This window comes from Rhinichthys klamathensis, unplaced genomic scaffold, assembly GCF_029890125.1.
Source record: "Rhinichthys klamathensis goyatoka isolate OS25496 unplaced genomic scaffold, OSU_Roscu_1.1 h1tg000387l_1, whole genome shotgun sequence".
Taxonomy (NCBI): Eukaryota; Metazoa; Chordata; class Actinopteri; order Cypriniformes; family Leuciscidae; genus Rhinichthys; species Rhinichthys klamathensis.
In genome coordinates, this window is record NW_026606891.1 from 2,315,386 (window position 1) to 2,335,863 (window position 20,478).

Genomic DNA, 20,478 nt, shown 5'->3' on the forward strand with positions numbered 1-20,478 from the left:
ACTGTAACTGTATATTATTGTTAAATGTCCCTCCCAGTCTGTTCAGGACAATTTTTTTTTTTCTCTGAGATGTTGTTAAGCATCTGTTTCTAAGAACTGAAAATGACAATTAAATGTTTGCAAACTGTAAACACGTGTTTTCTCTGGGTTAAACATACAATGGATTGCAAAACCTTCGATATGACTGTGGTTGTTCGTCTATAAGAATGAAGTGCTTTATTACAGAACATAATACAGTACATTTTCTGAGAGGAGATGGCATAACCTTTTTCTAGAATTTATAAGCCCTCTACAATCGTCAAACACATGGAGACTTACTCCTCTGCGTTTTAAAAAAAATCCTGGATTAAGAATGTGGCATCTTTTTGCAAAAGGATTATGAAAACACATTAAGTGTGTGTGTGTGTGTGCATGCGTGTAGATCCATATTAGCACCTTCTACTTTTTCAACAGTCAGCCGTCCATCCTGGATGGGCCTAAATGGATGATTGCCAGCACTCAGCTTCTTTACAGATTGAAAATCATTAGGTAGCATCTGACTAAACTGTTGCATAATTGACAGGTGTTATGTCACTGGTCAGTGCGGAGTGATGCAGAAAGTTTTCAGGTCAGCCTAAAGCAGATGTTCACTGCGATGGCATGCGAACGACGACTGTTGGCTTGCAGCATGACACAACAGTTCTCCTTGTTGAATGCTAGAGTAATCTGTCATTTGTCACACTGCCTCCAGTAATATGAGGTTTTACTTAGAACATTTTTAAATATTTCAAACAAAAGTGCTTATAAATGTGTACAAAAACTTAACAATTCAGCTGTTCCAATGTTGCTTCAGTGATGTGCTCTCTAATAAGACAAAATGGTCGGCCCCTCTGAAATAAAATCCGTTTGGATTACATTATTGGAAATTTAATAAAATATGTGAGATATGCTGATACTTAGATTACAATGAAATGTGATGGAAATCCCACAAGATTTCCATCCATTCCATTCCTTCAATCACATTTATTGACTAGTGCTCCTATTTAGTTTGTCCACATCTGCTTGGATTGTTCTTTCCATAATATATTCACTTTAAGAAAGCACATGCAAACTTAAAGGTTCTCTAAGCGATCCTGGGTGACGTCACTTCTTGTTGACGTTCGAACTATTGTCAAACAAAACGGAGGCTAGCTAGACCCTCCCTCCTCCTCATCCGCACACTAACCCCCCAAACCACACCCCCAAACCCTTCTTGTCGGTCATTGGCTGGAACAGTTTGTTATGTTTTGGGGAGCGGGTCGCTGCAGTTTGTTTTTGGTGCTGTTTGTGAAGCATGGGCTGTCTACAGAGATCGCGTTTCTTTACAGTGTGTTCAGGGGACAGGCAGCCAGCGGATAGTGAGGAGATGTTTGCTGTATGTGACAAAAAATGTTTTGGCCTAAAAAACACATGACATCGCTTAGAGCAGCCTTTCTCAAAGTGGGTGCCGCGGCACACTGGGGTGCCCCCTGACTGTGTCAGGGGTGCCGCCAAAAAATTACGTAGGCTAAAAAAAAAAAAAATCAAAAAAAAAATCTGACATTTCATATATAAATATATTTACATAAATACATTCTTCTTCTTTTTAAACATATGAACGTATTAATAAAATTGTAAATTCATTTTAGATAAATATATATACAAAAATATATACGGAAAAAAACCGGTGTTGCCTACGTGTTGTCCTCTTTTTAAAATTTGCACCCTGTTGACTTATACGGGGCAAGTTTTAAACCTGCTTTTAGCCTCTTAACAACCTTAATGTGTCATTACAAGTGCACAGCCATATGAGTGAACACGGTGAATCTGACTGCAGTAAATGTGAAAGATATGAATAAAAATGATGTTTATTCAGCCAGCTGCTCACATACCCGTATTTTCTTCCTGTTTTCGGTCGAAGTCCACAGTAGGCGATTGTCGAGTGCGCGCGCGCGATCATTGGTAACTAAGCAACAGTGGAGACTCAGACTGTCAGCTGTCAGCCGATGACAGTGCTTTGTGGTGTTCTGAGAATATCAGCTCAAATGGATAGTTCATCCGAATCAGATGTTGAACACACGGAGGAGGTTTGATCGCGCGCGCGAACTCGACAATCAACTACTGTGGACTTCGACCGAAAACAGGATAAAGAGATTATTCCTGCCTTCGTGAAAGCTCGGATCACAGTTAAGACTGATATATCAGCCCAGGCATCCACGATCCATTGGCAGATAGTGGCGTAAGTCGCCCGGCGCTGTCTCCCCGTCTTGGTGAACGTGTGTTCACCAACCATGTATAAGGCGCTCCGAATTATAAGGCGCACTGTCGTTTTTTGAGAAAATTAAAGGCTTTTAAGTGCGCCTTATAGTGCGGAAAATACGGTATATAAAATTAACCATAAAAATCCGTCTCACAAGACCGAAGCAAGACACACACAACTTGACGCAAGTGACGCAGCGGTAACCCATAGCAACGCGTTATAGCAACAACTCCTCAGACTGACAGAAACGTAAAAATAAACGTGAATTTAGCCCACTTTAGTTTTGTACACATTGTCATGTTAATTATAAGCAAATAATTTTTTTTATTGACAAAAGGTGCTATAAAATTGTTATTATTATTTACAGTTCGTATTATGCTCTGTTCATTACTGTTCTGTCTAAATAAACAGGACATTTGCATTTACATTTGGGTTATGCAGTGTTTTTAAATTATATTTTACACTGGAGTGCCTTGAGATTTTATGCACTTTTGAAAGGTGCCCTGACTGAAAAAAGTTTGAGAAAGGCTGGCTTAGAGCACCTTTAATTTTGCTCATTATTACATGTGCAGGTTGTATGACCTCAATAATTATTTGTAGACTCCATTAAATTATTTGCACTTTAATAAAAAATGTTTGTCACACTACACATCTATTTAAATATATATATATATATATATAAATATGGTGGGAAAACTGGTGACGAGTTACAGGACTGAAATATACCTTGTCATTTACATAAATTTTAACCTAAAACTCAAACTTAAAATGCATTAATTGATGTGATATTCTAAAAGCAGATTCTTTTTTTTTACTGATACATGATTTTATAATCTCTGAAAGCACCCCCCACCCCCCCCACCCACCGATTCAATATGTATAGAGAATCACCAGGGTAAGCTTTTTATTCAACTAAACCCAGCCATTGGATCAGGGCTATTATAAAGTCATAGTTTTTGCCATTATAGGTTAAAAACATTATGCAAGGCCTTATGTTATGCAACAACAATATGAGTGCTTTACTAATCTTTGCATAAACTGCAAATTAGGTACAAATGGGTGCTCTTTTGCTTTTCAGAGCTTTAATCTTAATCACTAATGTTGTATACACAAGTTCTAGAATCTCTTATGCTATTTTTTTTACTGAAAACTGAGCTGACCTTGTTTTAAGGATATTTTTACTTGTAAATTATAAATTATTATTGCAGATATCTCAAGCGTGGAGTTTAGATTCTGAATCTGATCACACCGAGAAAGACAAACTGTATGAAACCTCAATGTGTTTTTTAATGGGTCAGTGAGCCTCTAATTTCATGACAATCATAAGTGGTTTTTAGTGTATGGACACTGAGGCAATCGATTTAAAATCGATCTTAATTTAAATACCATTTATACCTATATGTAAAGGTCAAATGCTTATGTCAGATGGACTGACATTAGCAGTCTGTGTTTCCTCTAATGCTGATGTCTGTCAGATTGCCAGATGGCTCATGGAAAGAAATGAGGCTGTTGGTACTGTTTTCAGCAGAAATCGTTCCAAGCTGTGCTGTTCCGGTCCTGTTGTCCTATCAAATTCTGCTGAGAGACTGAGCGTTTAAAATAGACACAGGCATATTAGTTTCTCTCCTTTTGGCGTAAGATCAGCATTTTCATAGGCAAATGGACTCATTAAAACAGTCAGCAAAAACGTTTTTAATATTCAATATATCATCAACAAATGTACAGAAGCATGTGGAATAGTTTCCATTTCCATTCATTTTTTTCTTCAGCAAACACAATGGAGCAAAAATCCAATGAGATACTTCAGCATACAGTGACAATAAAAGTATCCTGTTAGACAAGAGACAAGGGTTTTAGAACTGTTGGAACTTGTTCTGTGAAACAAAACATTAAATAACAGTAATTACAGAATAGGCAATTTTTAAAGATTGCAATAGAACTTTGCAAAGCACATTAAATAGGCTATATAAATTCAAAGTGTGATATATTCTTATAATGTTCAAACGTGTTCAAAAGAATACAGTCAAAGGTTCAATTTGTGAACCCTACTTTAACCAGAAAAGCTTCACTTATACTGTTGCTCAGTAACGGCCTTTGCTATGTTTCACTTGAAATTGTCCTCGTGAGTCGTGACTCGAAAAAGAGCCCCGCCGGGTTGGAAATTAACGGGGCTTTGGGGCAAAAATCTAGGCAATAGGCCTACCACACAAACATTTGCAGTTGCAAATGTGATATTTATTTTATACAACAGGTCAATAAACAAGAAGTTAATATTAGGTGACTAGACATTTTGTTTTTGCTCTAGTTCGCTAAAGAAAATAGTTCCAAACAAATCCACAAGAGATCCATTGCGATTGCGCATCTCCGAGCAACACAGTGGCTGCATCCGAAAGAGAGTTTGCAAATGTTTCGTTAGAATGAATTCACATTTTTGAGTGAATCGGTTTATGATTGACTCAACGACTCATTTAATCATGAAAACAGTGGCTGCATCTGAAAACACATACTTCCCTATATAGTAGTAGGTAAAAACCAACAACAAAAACAGTATGACAAAAGTATGTCTGAATTCAGAGGGGAGATCGGGGCACACCCTAACGCTTTTTGACTTTCTCAGTTTGTGCAAAATTGCAAATCTAGGCTACTTGGGGTTCAGATTATTTATTTTTTCCCACATTAATTTCCCACATGTCTAGTACAATTATGTGGTTTTGTTTTATTAATACAGTATATACTTTTTTCTTGATATACCCCGAAAGAATGGAAGTGAAATGTGACAACATGCCCCATAGGTGGGGTGAATTGTAACATGACCATGACAGCTTAATACAGTAGCACCTCATTGCAGTACAGGAGATCCAGGGGGCGGAGTTGGATCCAGATCTAAGGGCTGGAGATGGGTAGGATTAGGGGTGGGGTTAAGGATCAGGGGGCGGAGATGAGTTGGATTGGGGTGGGGTTAAGGATCAGGGGGCGGAGATGGGTAGGATTAGGCAGTGGCGTAGGTTTGATTTTGAAATTGGTGGGGACGGGGACATCAATATTCAATATATAAATATATTTTAAGTTTTGATCGAAAATATTGCTAGGGATATATCAGTGTCACTGGATATTGGTAGGGACACGTCCCTAGCGTCCCTACTAAATTCTACGCCCCTGGGATTAGGGGTGGGGTTAGGGATCAGGGGGCGGAGATGGGTAGGATTAGGGGTGGGGTTAGGGATCAGGGGGCGGAGATGAGTAGGATTAGGGGTGGGGTTAGGGATCAGGGGGCGGAGATGGGTAGGATTAGGGGTGGGGTTAGGGATCAGGGGGCGGAGATGGGTAGGATTGGGGTGGGGTTAGGGATCAGGGGGCGGAGATGGGTAGGATTAGGGTTGGGGTTAGGGATCAGGGGGCGGAGATGGGTAGGATTAGGGGTGGGGTTAGGGATCAGGGGGCGGAGATGGGTAGGTTTAGGTATATGTAAGGTGGGAATCACATGAGGCCACGGGAGAGGATTTATGAATGGAAGTGAAGTGACGTAACTGTAGACAAAATGGCAAATGTAGAACTTCTATTGCCATGTAGAAGGCTAAGCAGATTACATTCATACTACACACATTCATACTATAGAACATACGTTTTTAAGTGACCATGAAGTAATTACTTATTCAAAATAAGTTCCTACTCAAGAGAGCATGCGATTTCGGACGCAGCCAGTCACTTTTTTCGCTTCGTCTCTGAATGAATCCGCCATTTTGAATGAATTGTTAAACTGAATGATTTGTCACCACCTATTGACGGTTTTAGTTTTATATTTAAAATATAAAAGAATATTTTTTTCCATTTGTTAATATTTATCCCCCGTGGGGCATAATGTCACATATAATTTAATTTTTCAATATTTATATCGTGCACCTGCGGCTGATAAAATCATACCTGAAGTCCACCAAGGTGCTCGCTGAGGAGCTGTGAGTGACAAGGTTTGAAAGCTGTTTTTGTTTTCGGTCGTGATTGTTCGTGCGATTCTGGGGCCAGTTGAATACAAATAGCCATTAAGTTATGACTGTGTCGTTAAGAACTACTAAGACCAACTAGCAACTGACTTAAAAATGTAAAAGTTACAAATTGGATGACTAACTTGTAAGACTAGTCTTAGCGATTTGTGCAACCGGCCCCTGGTTAAGAAGATAGAATGTGTTTATAAATAGACTATTTAGTGTGAAATATGAGATAGCATATTTGTCTGTCTTTTTTTTCCTCATGGGGCCGGGGGGCCTCCAACTGTTTCTTTGAAATGGGTCTCCTAATTGCAAAGGCCGCCTGTGAGCATTACAATTTCATTAGCTTTAAGTAATTTTACAGCTGAGAGAAGAAATAATGAATCAGCTTATCTAAATAAGTACAGTAGATTTGACAACAAAAGCTTGATATCCAACAAAACTAGTTTTTACAAAGATTAGTGTTACCTGATGAAAGCCTATAAGGATGGGATCATAACTGTAGACATGGACACAAGACTTTACATTCATTCTGCAAGTGGGTCAAGATCTTTGGGAAAGCTTTTCTTTTAACATTTGTCATAGCAAAACTCATAAAAGGTGCAGTGCAAAAATCAGCATGTGAGAGAGACTTCGGCTGAGGTGTCTTTTAACCACACAGCGTAAATGAACTTCATATGTACAGTCAAGATAAGGCATTTGATGAATGTTTAAATCTATATAGCTTTTGAGAACATACAGCCTACAACTCACGAATACCCGCGAGAAACCATTCAACCGGTCATCTGGTAGCATTGCTGGATTTCTACAAACTAGAAACCCTTACAAAAATTTACCATGGTACCTGACAGTGGACACTGAATGACCAACACAATCTCACAGCAATTCGTGACTATTTTACATTTTGCTGAATTGGTGGGTATTCGTACGATCTCATTCGTACATTTTCGTACGATCTGTTTGAACCCCATGTGACAGTAGGTTTAGGGGCGTGATTACAGGTGGTCCTTAATAATGAGATTTGTTTGAAAATCGTACGTTTTTGTACAAATCAAATCGTACGAATTCATACGAAATCGCCACCTCGTAAAACACTTACGTTTTTCCATGAGATCCAAATGTTTGTAGGGGAACACATTAGGATGGGTTCATAACATCTTTCAGATATATACACTAGATGTCGCCTTGGGGTTCTAAGCATGCGTCAAAACCGCCGCCATCTTGGAACAGGGGTCTTGTCATAGGAAGTAGCTAGGTAACGCTGCTATCTCCGCCTGTACTTCGAATTCATGGATTTTCGGACTTTTGTGCTGCGTATGGATGTTCACACGAACGAAATCTGAACTAGGAAGAATTTTTTTTTTTTTTTTTGGACTCAATAATAAATACATGTCTGACCATTGGAACGAACCAAAAAAACTAGAAAATCGCATTCATGACGATTTATGGAGACTTTATTTCCGTTAGACCTTTGCCTACATTGACGCTTATGCATTAAAGAGGAGGGGCTCCCCTGTTCCATGAGGGCGGCTCTTGGCGCATTCGTTCCAATGAACTGCCGTAGCCAAGGCGACATCTAATCTATGACATCTTTCCAACAGTGATCGCTAATAACGTGTCCTCACAACAGAGGCTTTCATCACAACAACTTAGTTTGGTTAGCAGTTGATATGTCGCTGAAGAACATTACATGCATGTTCATAATCTACAGCAGCCAACCACATGTCCTAAATCTAGTATAAATACACAGCTGCCTAAATCAATTCCCTCCTAAAATGAGGGAGATCAGCGCAACCATTAAGGACACCCAGATGTTCTTTCATTAAAGAAATGCAAGTAGCCCTTGAACTGAGATTCAGTCACCTCTATAATGTTTGCTTCACGCCTGATCAATATAACTGAATAAAGACTGTGGTCTGACTGCAGGCCTCCTGCCCCGTCAAATGACGTAGGCTAAATCGAACTGCATCACACACAGATGCGTAGGTGTCACGCAGAGAAACAAAAAGCACCATGCATGCAGTAGTATTTATAGAAGACAAGAGTGTATTGCAAAGGGACCCTGTTAAAAGACATTCTATGTGTATGTAATGATTGTAATCACAGCTTTTCAATTGAATAATTCATGTTACATAAGAGTAAATAAATGCTTAAAATCTTACTTTTAGATTTTGGCAGAACAGAATCTCATAATACAGAGTAAATTTAATGTAAAATATTGTGACTATATTTAATGAACACGATTAATAATAACTTTTTTGTTATGTTTATTTAATAAGTATTCAAAATAATTATATAATGATATATTAAGATGCAATAATTCCATGTATTTTCCTGATATGATGCAGCGAGTAGAGTGACTGTCTGCTTACACAATGAGGCAAGATGCCAGGTGCAGACTACATTCTCAGTGGTGATGTACAGTCCTGCTGGCTTACCCTGCAGTATAGCATACATCTCTCCACCGAAGGAAAGCTCATTCCACTCACTAAAGACCTACAAGGTTAGCCAGCATCACATCATTTTTCTCTCTATAGCCCAGAATCTTCCAGCCTTAACTGGTTCAAGCCAAGAATAGCAGTCTCCTGTGTTTTGCTGAAGTCCCTGAACGCACTCCGCTCAAACAAGGCTGAGCAAGAGCCATTTGCTCAGAGAGAGCGAGCGAGAGAGAGAGAGAGAGAGAGAGAGAGAGAGAGAGAGAGAGAGAGAGAGAGAGAGAGAGAGAGAGAGAGAGAGAGAGAGAGAGAGAGAGAGAGAGAGAGAGAGAGAGAGAGAGAGAGAGAGAGAGAGAGAGAGAGAGAGAGAGAGAGAGAGAGAGAGAGATGAAACGCAAAGGAGACAGGAAGTTTCCATAAGGGCAGTTGCACCAAATAACTAACCAAAGAGATTATAGCAACCTACATGTAAACTGCTTTTAGTTTGTATTCATTATCAAAGGAGTGACAATGGCTGTGTCTGAAACCTGAAAAAAGCAGCATTTGCATGCAGCATACGGAGGTAGGAAGGCATCAAATCAAATCTGAATCCAATGTTAGCCTAGCATCCTGTCTATCTAATAAGATGCCTTCATCTGGGTGGTTTTTGAAGGTCTTCGCTTCCTATGATAATCCACAGTTCTACGTGTTTGGTTCGGGGATTGGTGGAAAGACTGAAAATGGTCTCTGATGGAGTGGTTAATAATTTATGAAGGCACATTCATAACGTATGACTTTTCTGGCAAGGAATAAGCATTTGTAGTCATTAAATATTTGTTTGGTTATCTCTCACAAGTTCACAAGAATTTGTTCTTAATCATTTCACATGACATGATGCTTTAGAAGCCAGCCTGAAACCCTTGGCATGTCCCATTATAAAAAAAACACTGCCTGTGGGGTCAATGACTTCGGACACAGCCATAATCTTTCTGCTCACATATTTGAATGCATTCTTCGTAGTGTATGCTCAAACGAACTAGCGATCTGCAGCGAATGTAATCACACAGCAAGAATCTCAAAATGTCCTCCGCCAGTCATTCATGAGCTGTAGTTTTGGATGATCTGTTGATGTCAAATACATTCTGAAGGAAATGAAAGTCAGGTCCTGGTTGCTAGGCGACAAAGGGACCAGAGAGGCCACAGATACAATGCTGACAGAGAAGAGAGAGAGAAATCACTGCTCTTCTCCATCCACACAAGCCCAATGTGCACCCTATAGACGTACAAGACGAGAACACTAGAGGACCAAAGCGCATGTCCCCAGTATATGTGCACAAATCGTACATACACGTACAGTTCATCTGTCCCTTGGGACTTTAAGGACTGTTCACACTAAGGATGATAAAATAACTATAAAGTTTTGATAAATTATCATTCTAATTGGAAACAATGAAGTCCACACCACAGATAAAACGATGACATCACGCAGGAACAATATAATTGGAATCACTTTAAGAGTGATTTTTTCAGCTAATCAGAATCCAGCCGACTTTAAAGAGCTTGAACATTTAAAGTGGCAGGCGACAAATGCAATACGCGCTTATCATAAACAGAATGTTAAAGTTTTAGTAAGCGATTTCTGAGAAACACTGATATTTGAAATCACCAAAACAAACACACCCTTTACCCAAAAGGATGCACCCCTATCTTGATAGCTTCACCCCCAAATCCATGAACACGTTATGCAACACAGGCACCTCCCCCCTAATGAGTGTATACGCCCCCTGCTGATTGGCTACAAGTTGCTCTGTCCACTCTCAACAGCACTTCTCAGAAATTGCTTACTGCACCTTTAACACCCATTGGTGTGGACGCATATATAGTTATTGTTGTAGGTATTGTTCTTGGTGTGAACAGACCTTTAGCCTAAACGCTCTTTCACCTTACTGCAGATGGAAGAATGCTTTTCGTTTTGGACGAAGTGAGTTCTTCTGGATGAATAGCACCCTTGTGTCTCCTCTCTGACATTCTCACGCACACCAAGCGACATGAAGTGTAACGCATGCACAGAGCTCTAAACATCAGCAAAAGTTCACACACATTAAAGCAAATCCCCAGCGTCTTGGTTGGTTCGAGCAGCAAATATGAGGCCAGCGCCATTTTGATGGGCTCAAATTAAGCACCACCTAAGATCCCAGTTAACAATATATACAGCCAGCAGAAGTTTCAGCATTTCCTGACTAACAGGGAGTAGAAAATGAGCATTGGACATCCTTGGATCTGGAGATAGCGATTGAGTTTGAGCAGTGAAGGACCATCTTGCAAGTAAGCAGTGGCTGTTTCGCTATTTGAGTTTGACAGGCCAAGGGAGGCACGTTCTCAGCCCCAGCATGGAGGAGAAGACAATGGTGGGTTTATGCCGTTTAAACCGCAATCCTTGTTTCAGCCGCTGTCCGTTTTCCGCCACGTATAGTTCGCCCTGCTGGGCGGCAGCAGTGATTCGCGCCACCAGCTCCCCGTGTTCCACCGCCTCCTGCTCGGAGCGCACGAACACCTCCCTCAGCTCTTCCAGTCGTCTCTCCATCTCTCTGATGACACGCTGGCGCTCCTCCACCTCCAGGAGGCGTCGACGAGCTGCCTCGAACTCCATACTTGAGCTGGGGGTAACCAGTTTGGACGAGGGTGCCGTGGCACTTGCAGAGGGGGGCTCGGAGCCTGTGTGTCCAGCAGGGACTCTCCGAAAGTCCCCCATGGAGATGGATCTCCGCTGAGAAGATGAGGGCAGGAGGAGGTTGGATGAGGAAGAAGAGGGGTGGACATCCATCGTAGAAGGTAGAGAAGAATCCTGCTCCGCATCGCTGTCAGAGTTCTCATCCTCATGCTGGTGCTTGTTCATATTTGCGCACGGCTGCTGCAGTTGTTTTCTGTCGAGGTGCGAAGTGCTCTTACTATTCTGTTTGAGCTGCCTTCTCCGTCGAGGGAGAGAGAGCTCAAGCACCGTTTTGCTGCCAGTGAGACGCTCCATTCATTAATAAGACACCAGCCACCAGCGCTGTTAGCTCACACTGGAGGAGCCTCGTCACACTCTATTGGACAAAGACACGCTGACTTTGCCGCAGCTGATTGGATGCTCGCCCTCTGTATTCCTGCCCACTCAGCATCCTCTCTTTTTCCCTCTCTGTCGTGACGTCCCTACAGATGTCTATGTCAGCTCAGGCAATAAAAAAAAAGTGTTTTTTTTTTTTTTACTATCACTGCTTAATCATACCCTGTTCCCTCCCTCTGTGTGTTGCCTGTAGCAACACAGCCTGATCCATCAGATAGTAGGAAAGCAGAGTTGACTGCCTGCCCCACACACACACATACACATTTCCCTCTCTTGTTCTCTTTGAAGTTATTCTATCTTTCTGCATCTCTGTCACACTTTTCCTCCCCCGCTGAGGTCATAAAAAGCCAGAAATGCAAGATCCTTCGCAAATGCAACATTCCATGAGCTGCTGTTGCCAAGCAACAGATTTTGGCACTCATGAATCATGAGTTTTAAGTATACTAGTGCAATGCCCGTGCAAAATCAGTTTTTGTGTGTTTTTAGTAATTGTTGGTTTGATATGTTTGAGTTGCTGAATAGCCTAGGCTACTATTACACAGGAGCCTAAATTCTGAGAAAACGATAACGTTAAGCGCACCAGAATAAAATATAATATTCAGAATTAAACAGTGTAGCTGTTTTTCAAAAATGAATCGCTACTTTTTCAAAAAGAATTGCTACTTTTTTCAAAAAGAATCGATACTTTTTCAAAAAGAATAATGCAACAAAATAATAATGTATCAAATGTATAATAATAATAATGTAACAAATCTATAATAACACTGTAATAAATGTATAATTACATTGTAATAAACGTATAATAACACTGTAATGTATAATTAGATTGTAATAAATGTATTACATTGTTATAAATGTATAACACTGTAATAAATGTATAATTACACTGTAATAAATGTATAATTACACTGTAATAAATGTATAATAACACTGTAATAAATGTATAATTACATTGTAATAAACTGATAATTACATTGTAATGTATAATAAGACTGTAACAAATGTATAATTACATTTTTTACACTACTTTTTCAAAAATCGATTCTTTTTCAAAAAAGAATCGCTACTTTTTCAAAAAAGAATCGCTACTTTTTCAAAAAGAATCGCTACTTTTTCAAAAAGAATTGCTACTTTTTCAAAAAGAATAATGTAACAATAATAATGTAACAAATGTATAATAATAATGTAATAAACGTATAATTACTTAACATCGTAATAAACGTATAATTACTTTACATTGTAATAAACGTATAATAGCACTGTTATAAACGTATAATTACATTGTTATAAACGTATAATTACATTGTAATAAACGTATAATGACAATGTTATAAACGATTACATTGTTATAAACGTATAATTACACTGTTATAAACGTATAATTACACTGTTATAAACGTATAATTACATTGTTATAAAAGTATAATTACATTGTTATAAACATATAATTACATTGTAACAAATGTATAAATACATTGTAACAAATGTATAATTACATTGTAACAAATGTATATTTACATTTTTTACACTACTTTTTTCAAATATCGCTACTTTTTCCGAAAAGAATGGCTACTTTTTCAAAAAGAATAATGTAACAATACTAATGTAACAAATGTATAATAATAATAATGTAACAAATGTATAATAACACTGTAATAAATGTATAATTACATTGTAAAAAAGTATAACTACATCACATTGTAATAAACGTATAACTACTTTACATTGTAATAAACGTATAATAACACTGTTATAAACGTATAATAACACTGTTATAAACGTATAATAACACTGTTATAAACACTGTTATAAACGTATAATTACACTGTTATAAACGTATAATTGCACTGTTATAAACGTATAACTGTTATAAACGTATAATTACACTGTTATAAACGTATAATTACACTGTTATAAACGTATAATTACATTGTAACAAATGTATAATTACATTGTAACAAATGTATATTTACATTTTTTACACTACTTTTTCCGAAAAGAATCGCTACTTTTTCCGAAAAGAATCGCTACTTTTTCCAAAAAAGAATCGCTACTTTTTCCAACTAGAATCGCTACTTTTTAAAAAAGAATCGCTACTTTTTCAGAAAAGAATCGCTACTTTTTTCAAAAAGAATAATGTAACAATAATAATGTAACAAATGTATAGTAACTGTAATAAACGTATAATTACTTTACATTGTAATAAACGTATAATTACTTAACACTGTTATAAACGTATAATTACTTTACACTGTTATAAACGTATAATAACACTGTTATAAACGTATAATAACACTGTTATAAAAGTGTAATAACACTATAATTGCATTGTAACAAATGTATAATTACATTGTAAAAAAAAGTATAACTACATTACATTGTAATAAACGTATAATTACTTTACATTGTAATAAACGTATAATAACACTGTTATAAACGTATAATAACACTGTTATAAACGTATAATAACACTGTTATAAACGTATAATAACACTATAATTGCATTGTAACAAATGTATAATTACATTGTAAAAAAAAATATAATTACTTTACATTGTAATAAACGTATAATTACTTTACACTGTTATAAACGTATAATTACTTTACACTGTTATAAACGTATAATAACACTGTTATAAACGTATAATAACACTATAATTGCATTGTAACAAATGTATAAATACATTTTTTACACTATTTTCAAAAATCGCTCCTTTTTCCGAAAAGAATCGCTACTTTTTCCAAAAAGAATAATATAACAAAATAATAATGTAACAAATTTATAATAATGATATTGTAATAAACGTATGATGATGACATTGTAATAAACGTATAATAACAACCTTGAAAAGAATCGCTACATTCCTCGAAAAGAATCGCTACTTTTTTAACTAAGATATATTTAGATAAAGATATATTTAGATAAAGATATATTTAACTATATCTTTTGCATTTCTAATCCAAACCATGTCAAACTCGGCACTGCACTTATTCGTGCCCGTAGCAAGACACCTGTCAAGTTTGAAATCCATCGGACTAATGGTTCGAGAGATATTCAATTAACAGACAGACGTTCCTGTAATTTATAGATAGATTCTGTATTTCAAATAATACACAATAAATGTGTTATTTATGAGGGAAGTAATTCACAAGATCTCACATGTTCGAACTAATGCTAAAACACCTGCTCCAGTTATGATTAAAAATATCATGTTGATACTGAGGTTTGATCTGAGGTTGATACTCAGATTTATTTACCTACTAAGGTGAAACTGAAACAGAGAGGAAATGTTATTTTAAAAATTCATACAATACTGCTCAGTTTAAATTATTACTTTAGTTTAAATAAAAGACTTATGACTTTGACATTTCCCATGAAGAATTAGTATGATGTTTAGAATTTTTTTTTTAAACTAGGAGTGATCACATACATTTAAATCACATTCATTTTCAATAATATACATTTTTAAAATCTGTTTAACATGATGAACCTTGCAGATTCTTTAAGGGGGTACAGGCAATTCTGTATAGAACGGTTTATTTATTAAAAAAACATGTGATGCCATCTTAAAGGTAGGGTAGGCAATATCGGAGAGGCTAGCAATAGCAAGCTAACTTTTAAAGCATGAGATCCCATCCTCCCTTCTAGCGCTCTACAAAGCCATGCCTCCTTCAAAACACATGAACACACATAGCAGAGTCTGCAAAGTGTCACGAGACAAGAGACAGTGTTAAATTACCTCATGTCTCAAAACTCATAACATTACAATAATGAATGTAAACAACTTACAGAACTCTAGTTGTGCCACCTGACTGCAGCTGACAGCAATGACAATGTTGACATAGAAACGCATAAATCCGAGTCTGAGGATGTGAAAAGCTCCGGGTAGAATGTCACCGGTTGCCATCTCATAATTATGGTTACTACTGTGCATGGTATGAACGCAGTGAATAAGAGTCAGAATGTTCTGACGGAATGTGTGCTTTGTGCCAATCATAAGGCTCTGTCTGAACTGTTTACGGCTCCGCTGGTTCCGCTCAACACCCTGCCTTCTTTTCCATTTATCAGTGTTGCGGCTCTGCAGTTGCGTAACTGCAGTAGGTAGCCTAGTTGGGTAACATGGGGGAAGATGCCCCTGGCCTGGGGCAAGAACCCACCCCCATCCTCTATTCTGAAGACAACAGGTTAGTTGATGTAATTTTGTGTCTCTGTAAAATAGTGATGTATGACTTTGTATTATGTATATCAAAGTTTTTATTTTAAAGTAAAAAGATAAAATTAGACTCTTGGGGTAAGATGAGATATACAAGAGATACAAGATATTATATACAGCATGCAAAGCTTATCAACATATGTTACAGTTTAAAAGTAAATCCAGATTGTCCTCAAGGTGCATGTTTCTTCCCTCATGTTACCCTAACTATTACGTCTTGTGTTCTTAAGAGCAATACCGCGTTCTGTGTGATCATTACGCCTGTCAATTAGAAGTGAAGTAAAAAATGTAACTAAAAAAATGAAACTAAAGCGCTTTCTCCTCATCCAGATGGATGAAGCAAACGGCTCAGCGTTTAAAGGTAATTTCCGATGATTGACATGATGACATTACAGAGTTAACCGGTAGTTTGATACTGATCGAATGGTATCTTACCGGTAAAAGACGGAACACCGTTGCTTCTGTAAACAGCACATTTGTGTAGGCCTATAATCTATTTACTGGAAAAGTCGTTTTGCTGTGTGAAAGGGGCTAATGTTTATCTCTTGACTAGAGCTACTCTAGAGATTCCGCCTTATTTAGTTAGTCATCATCACTTTCTACAACCACGTCGCTTTGGCGTAACCATGGTATCCTACCCGTCAAGCAGAAGCAAAGCAAGCTCGGCATCTGTGTTAAAAAAATTAAAGATCTTCACCATGTTTACTCTCATCCTTTTGGTAACGTAGCCTTTTTGTTTTCCCTTTTTGTTGTGGAAGCCCAGATGAAAAATCGTGAACATTTCGCATGAAAACTGCAACAAGTTCATCTGTCAGGCCATCTGCTTCCGGCTTTCCGTATGTCTGTTTTGAACTTAGTCAAAAAACTGATGAAAAGGTTTCTGCTAATTTTTTTTAACTGTGTAGCCTCTAGTGTGTAGACCCGAGTTGTCACAAATATCGGCATGATATTTTAGGTTAAGACAGTTATTTCAGTTATATTTTTAGATTTAGCGGGACAATTTTCTGCTAAAGCCTAAATTTAATCTGTTCATCATATGAAGCGTTCGTGTCTCTTCAGAAAATTTGGACTAAACCGCTCAATCACATGGATTAGTTTTACAATTTCTTTATGAACTTTTGAAGCGTCAAAGTGGTAGTTGCGTAGACTGTCTATGGAGGGACAGAAACCTCTCCGATTTCATAAAAAAATATCTTCATTTGTGTTCTGAAGATGAACGTTACGGTTTGGAACGACAAGGGTCAGTAATTAATGACAGAATTTTCATTTTTGGGTGAACTAACCCTTTAATGTGCTTAAAAAAGTAATGACCTCATTATGAAATCAAACAAACTGTGGAAATACAGGTTCACTGTGTTGTTGATGTCTTTCCTTTCACTTTTAGGCAGGAACTCTTTACAGAGTTGCATTTCAGAATCACTGAAAGGAAAAAGCTTTTCCAATATGTGTAACCCCTCCACCCGGGTCCTACTCGCCACGATCTGTACAGGCCTCAAACCCGGGTCTCCGGCATGAGAGTCAGGCGCTCTAACAAGGAGGCTAAAGACTACAGCCCCCTAGCATCTGTCGCTAGAGCGCCTATTGAGATCAGAGGAGTGAGGTTTACTCACAGAGCAACTATTAGCTGGCCTCCGTTACACTCACCCCCCTAAACCTCACTCCCATCCGGGTCACGGCACCAACGTAACCCCTCCACCCGGGTCCTACTCGCCCCGCTCGCTGCGGGCCTCGAACCCGGGTCTCCGGCGTGAGAGTAAGGCACTCTAAAAAGGAGGCTAAAGACAGTAGCCCCTTCAAAAAGACAAAAGTTTATCTGAGAACCAAGCCAGTGTAAATAGCCATGTTATGTTTCTGTATTTTGATGTGTGAAAGATGCTTAATACTATACCCGTTTAATCCCACCGGTCACAATTGTGACCACAGCTTTTTTCTTATTTCTGGAAGCTCTAAAAATGTTTTTATTGACTTTGGGCAAGAAATTCAACTTTTAAATGACAAAATAGATTGTCTTGATTAAAATCAATTAATGTCATGTGACTAGTGTGAAAGGTCACATGACCAGATCAGTTCACTTCCTGCTTGCACATCTAGAAGAAGATGTCTTCCTCAGACTACTACAAAAAGTAGTATATAAAACATCTTAATTTACATATAGAACTATCATATTTTGTACATATATTCTTTAAAGGGTCTACTACTGATATATTTTGAGAATTATACCCCTGCATATATATTTTGCTCGTAAGACTTGTAAATTTGTTTACGGTCACAATTGTGACCGGTAGTATAACACAGTGCTTCAATTGAAAACAGAGGTATTGGCTGGTATTGGCAGGTTTTGGCAATCCTACACTGAACATGCCACACCTGTGAGGGGGATGGATGATCTTGGCAAAAGAGAAGTGCTCACTAACACAGATTTAGACAGATTTGTGAAGAATATTTGAGAGAAATAGGCCTTTTGTGTACATAGAAAAGGTCTTAGATCTTTGAGTTCAGCTCATGAAAAATGGGGGCAAAAACAAAAGTATTGCGTTTATAATTTTGTTCAGTGTAGTGATGAGTGTCCCAGAAACGGTCCATGTGTTGGACCTTCTTGACGTACGTTTAGTCATGGTCTAGCCCATACGGGTCTAGCCGAACAAGCAGAAGTTCCTCCAGGGTGTAACTTTGTACATGACCACCTTTTCACCTCACTAAGCCTTCTTCACGAAATGACAAAACGAGATATTGGATGTCTTGGAATGAATTGTGTCAATAGGTCTAATTGAAGAATTTGAATGAATTCTGACTATGTTGTTTCCCACCGGTCACTATTGTGACCGAGTATAAAACCTAATATTTCACTAACTTAACCAACATAAAATCAAAAAAGGCATAATGTTTGAGTGTTAGGGAGGTCTAAGGAGTAAAATGCATGTACTCAAGTTGCAAGAAAAAATTTGGGATTAAACGGGTTAACACCTGATTATCATGCATCACTATCGGACTGAATAGAGGCAGGCAAACGTTTGTAGACTGTTCATCAGAAAACTCTCTCTCTATCCATTTCCTCAGACCACCCTCAATCTGACACCACATAATTCTAACCAAGCTTAATGTGAAACCAGCCCAAATCATTACGGTGATGCTGGGAAGAGACTGCAGTGGTGGCTCAGATCTCAAGGACACTATAGGTAATGGAAAAATCCAACATCTCCGGCTCAATAACATCCTTCAAAAACCACTGTAAATTAATAATTCAAACATCCAAGGAAGGATTTATAAGGAGCAATAATTGACATTGTGCATTTGAACTTATTTGCATACTTCCTTGTTTCAAATACAAGAGAAAAATCACTGAAAGATATTAGTGTTATCTGAGCAGGAGATACTGTAAAAATGTGCTAGTCTGCAGAACATATAACAGCTGTGATAAATAAGCAGCAAAAGTGACATGATAAGCCCCCTTTTGTGGTCTGGCCAGTGAAAAATAATCTGGGACAGTACAAAGTGAGAATCACTCAGCAATGCTTTAAATAACTTTTTAAAAGCCCCATCCATCTGAGATTAGAGCAGTTAGTGGTAGGAGAGGGAGGGATGGGGGCTCTCAATGTTGGATTAATAATGGATTTATTTCAAGCATTCCATCAGTAATGTTCAGAGAAGTGCTACAGATGTTACTTTAGTGATTAGAATGAGAGGACAAAGAGAGAAAGAAAGCATGAACGTGTACTGAAAATGATGCTTTTACTTCAAAACTCCTACTGAGTGATAGATTTTTTAGAGTTATTTAAGCAGGCAAAATAGGTGGAATATATATAGATACCTTTCCTCCAGGGGTTCACAGATCCTTCAATTTTGTCCAAATAATGTCTGTGTATTTGAGGGACTTGAGAGATTACTACGGAGAAAAGGGAAAACAGATGGAGAGGAGAAATATGTTGGAGAGAGAGAGAGAACGAGGACAGTATTAAAACAGACAGACAGGTGAACAGACAGAGATACTGTATGTACAAGAGCTGTGTCATTCATTAATTCATTCATTGTGGATTTAGACTCAAATAATCCCACTTCATGGCCTAAATTCTGATTTACAAAGCTTTCATGTTCTTTGACTTGTACTACATTAATCCAACGAGCAGATTAAAAATATATAATATGCCAAGACTGACAAATACAATGAGGTGGAGACCTCACATGGTCCCAATGATTAAGTCACTGAATAAGTAAAAAGTCAGGACAAAAAAGAAAGATGGGAAAGAGAGACAGGACAAGTCGTTTTTTTTCTTTCTTTTTTCTTTTAATAGAAAGGCATCAGGATGAAGGTTTTAGAATTCAGGCCCTTAACTGTAAAAGTAAAGGGTGATCATTTACACCCCATTACCACAAACAGCACCCAGCCCATCCACCCCAACATCAGGCAGGAGAAACAAACACATTTACACAGTGATACGACCGAATGCTGTGACTCCCAGTAAATTAAGCGTTTTTTTTTTCAAGTAAAGACAAATAAATCACAATT

The 20,478-nt window shown here is 37.9% G+C and overlaps 1 protein-coding gene across 1 annotated transcript; it reads right to left on the reverse strand.

The window, feature by feature from the left end:
* Window positions 1-10,957: 10,957 nt before the first annotated feature.
* Window positions 10,958-11,829, reverse strand: LOC130069889 (uncharacterized). The gene has a single exon (XM_056234050.1). The coding sequence runs from the start codon at window positions 11,677-11,679 to the stop codon at window positions 10,999-11,001; it is 681 nt and encodes a 226-aa protein (XP_056090025.1). The 5' UTR covers window positions 11,680-11,829; the 3' UTR covers window positions 10,958-10,998.
* Between the last annotated feature and the right edge of the window lie 8,649 nt (window positions 11,830-20,478).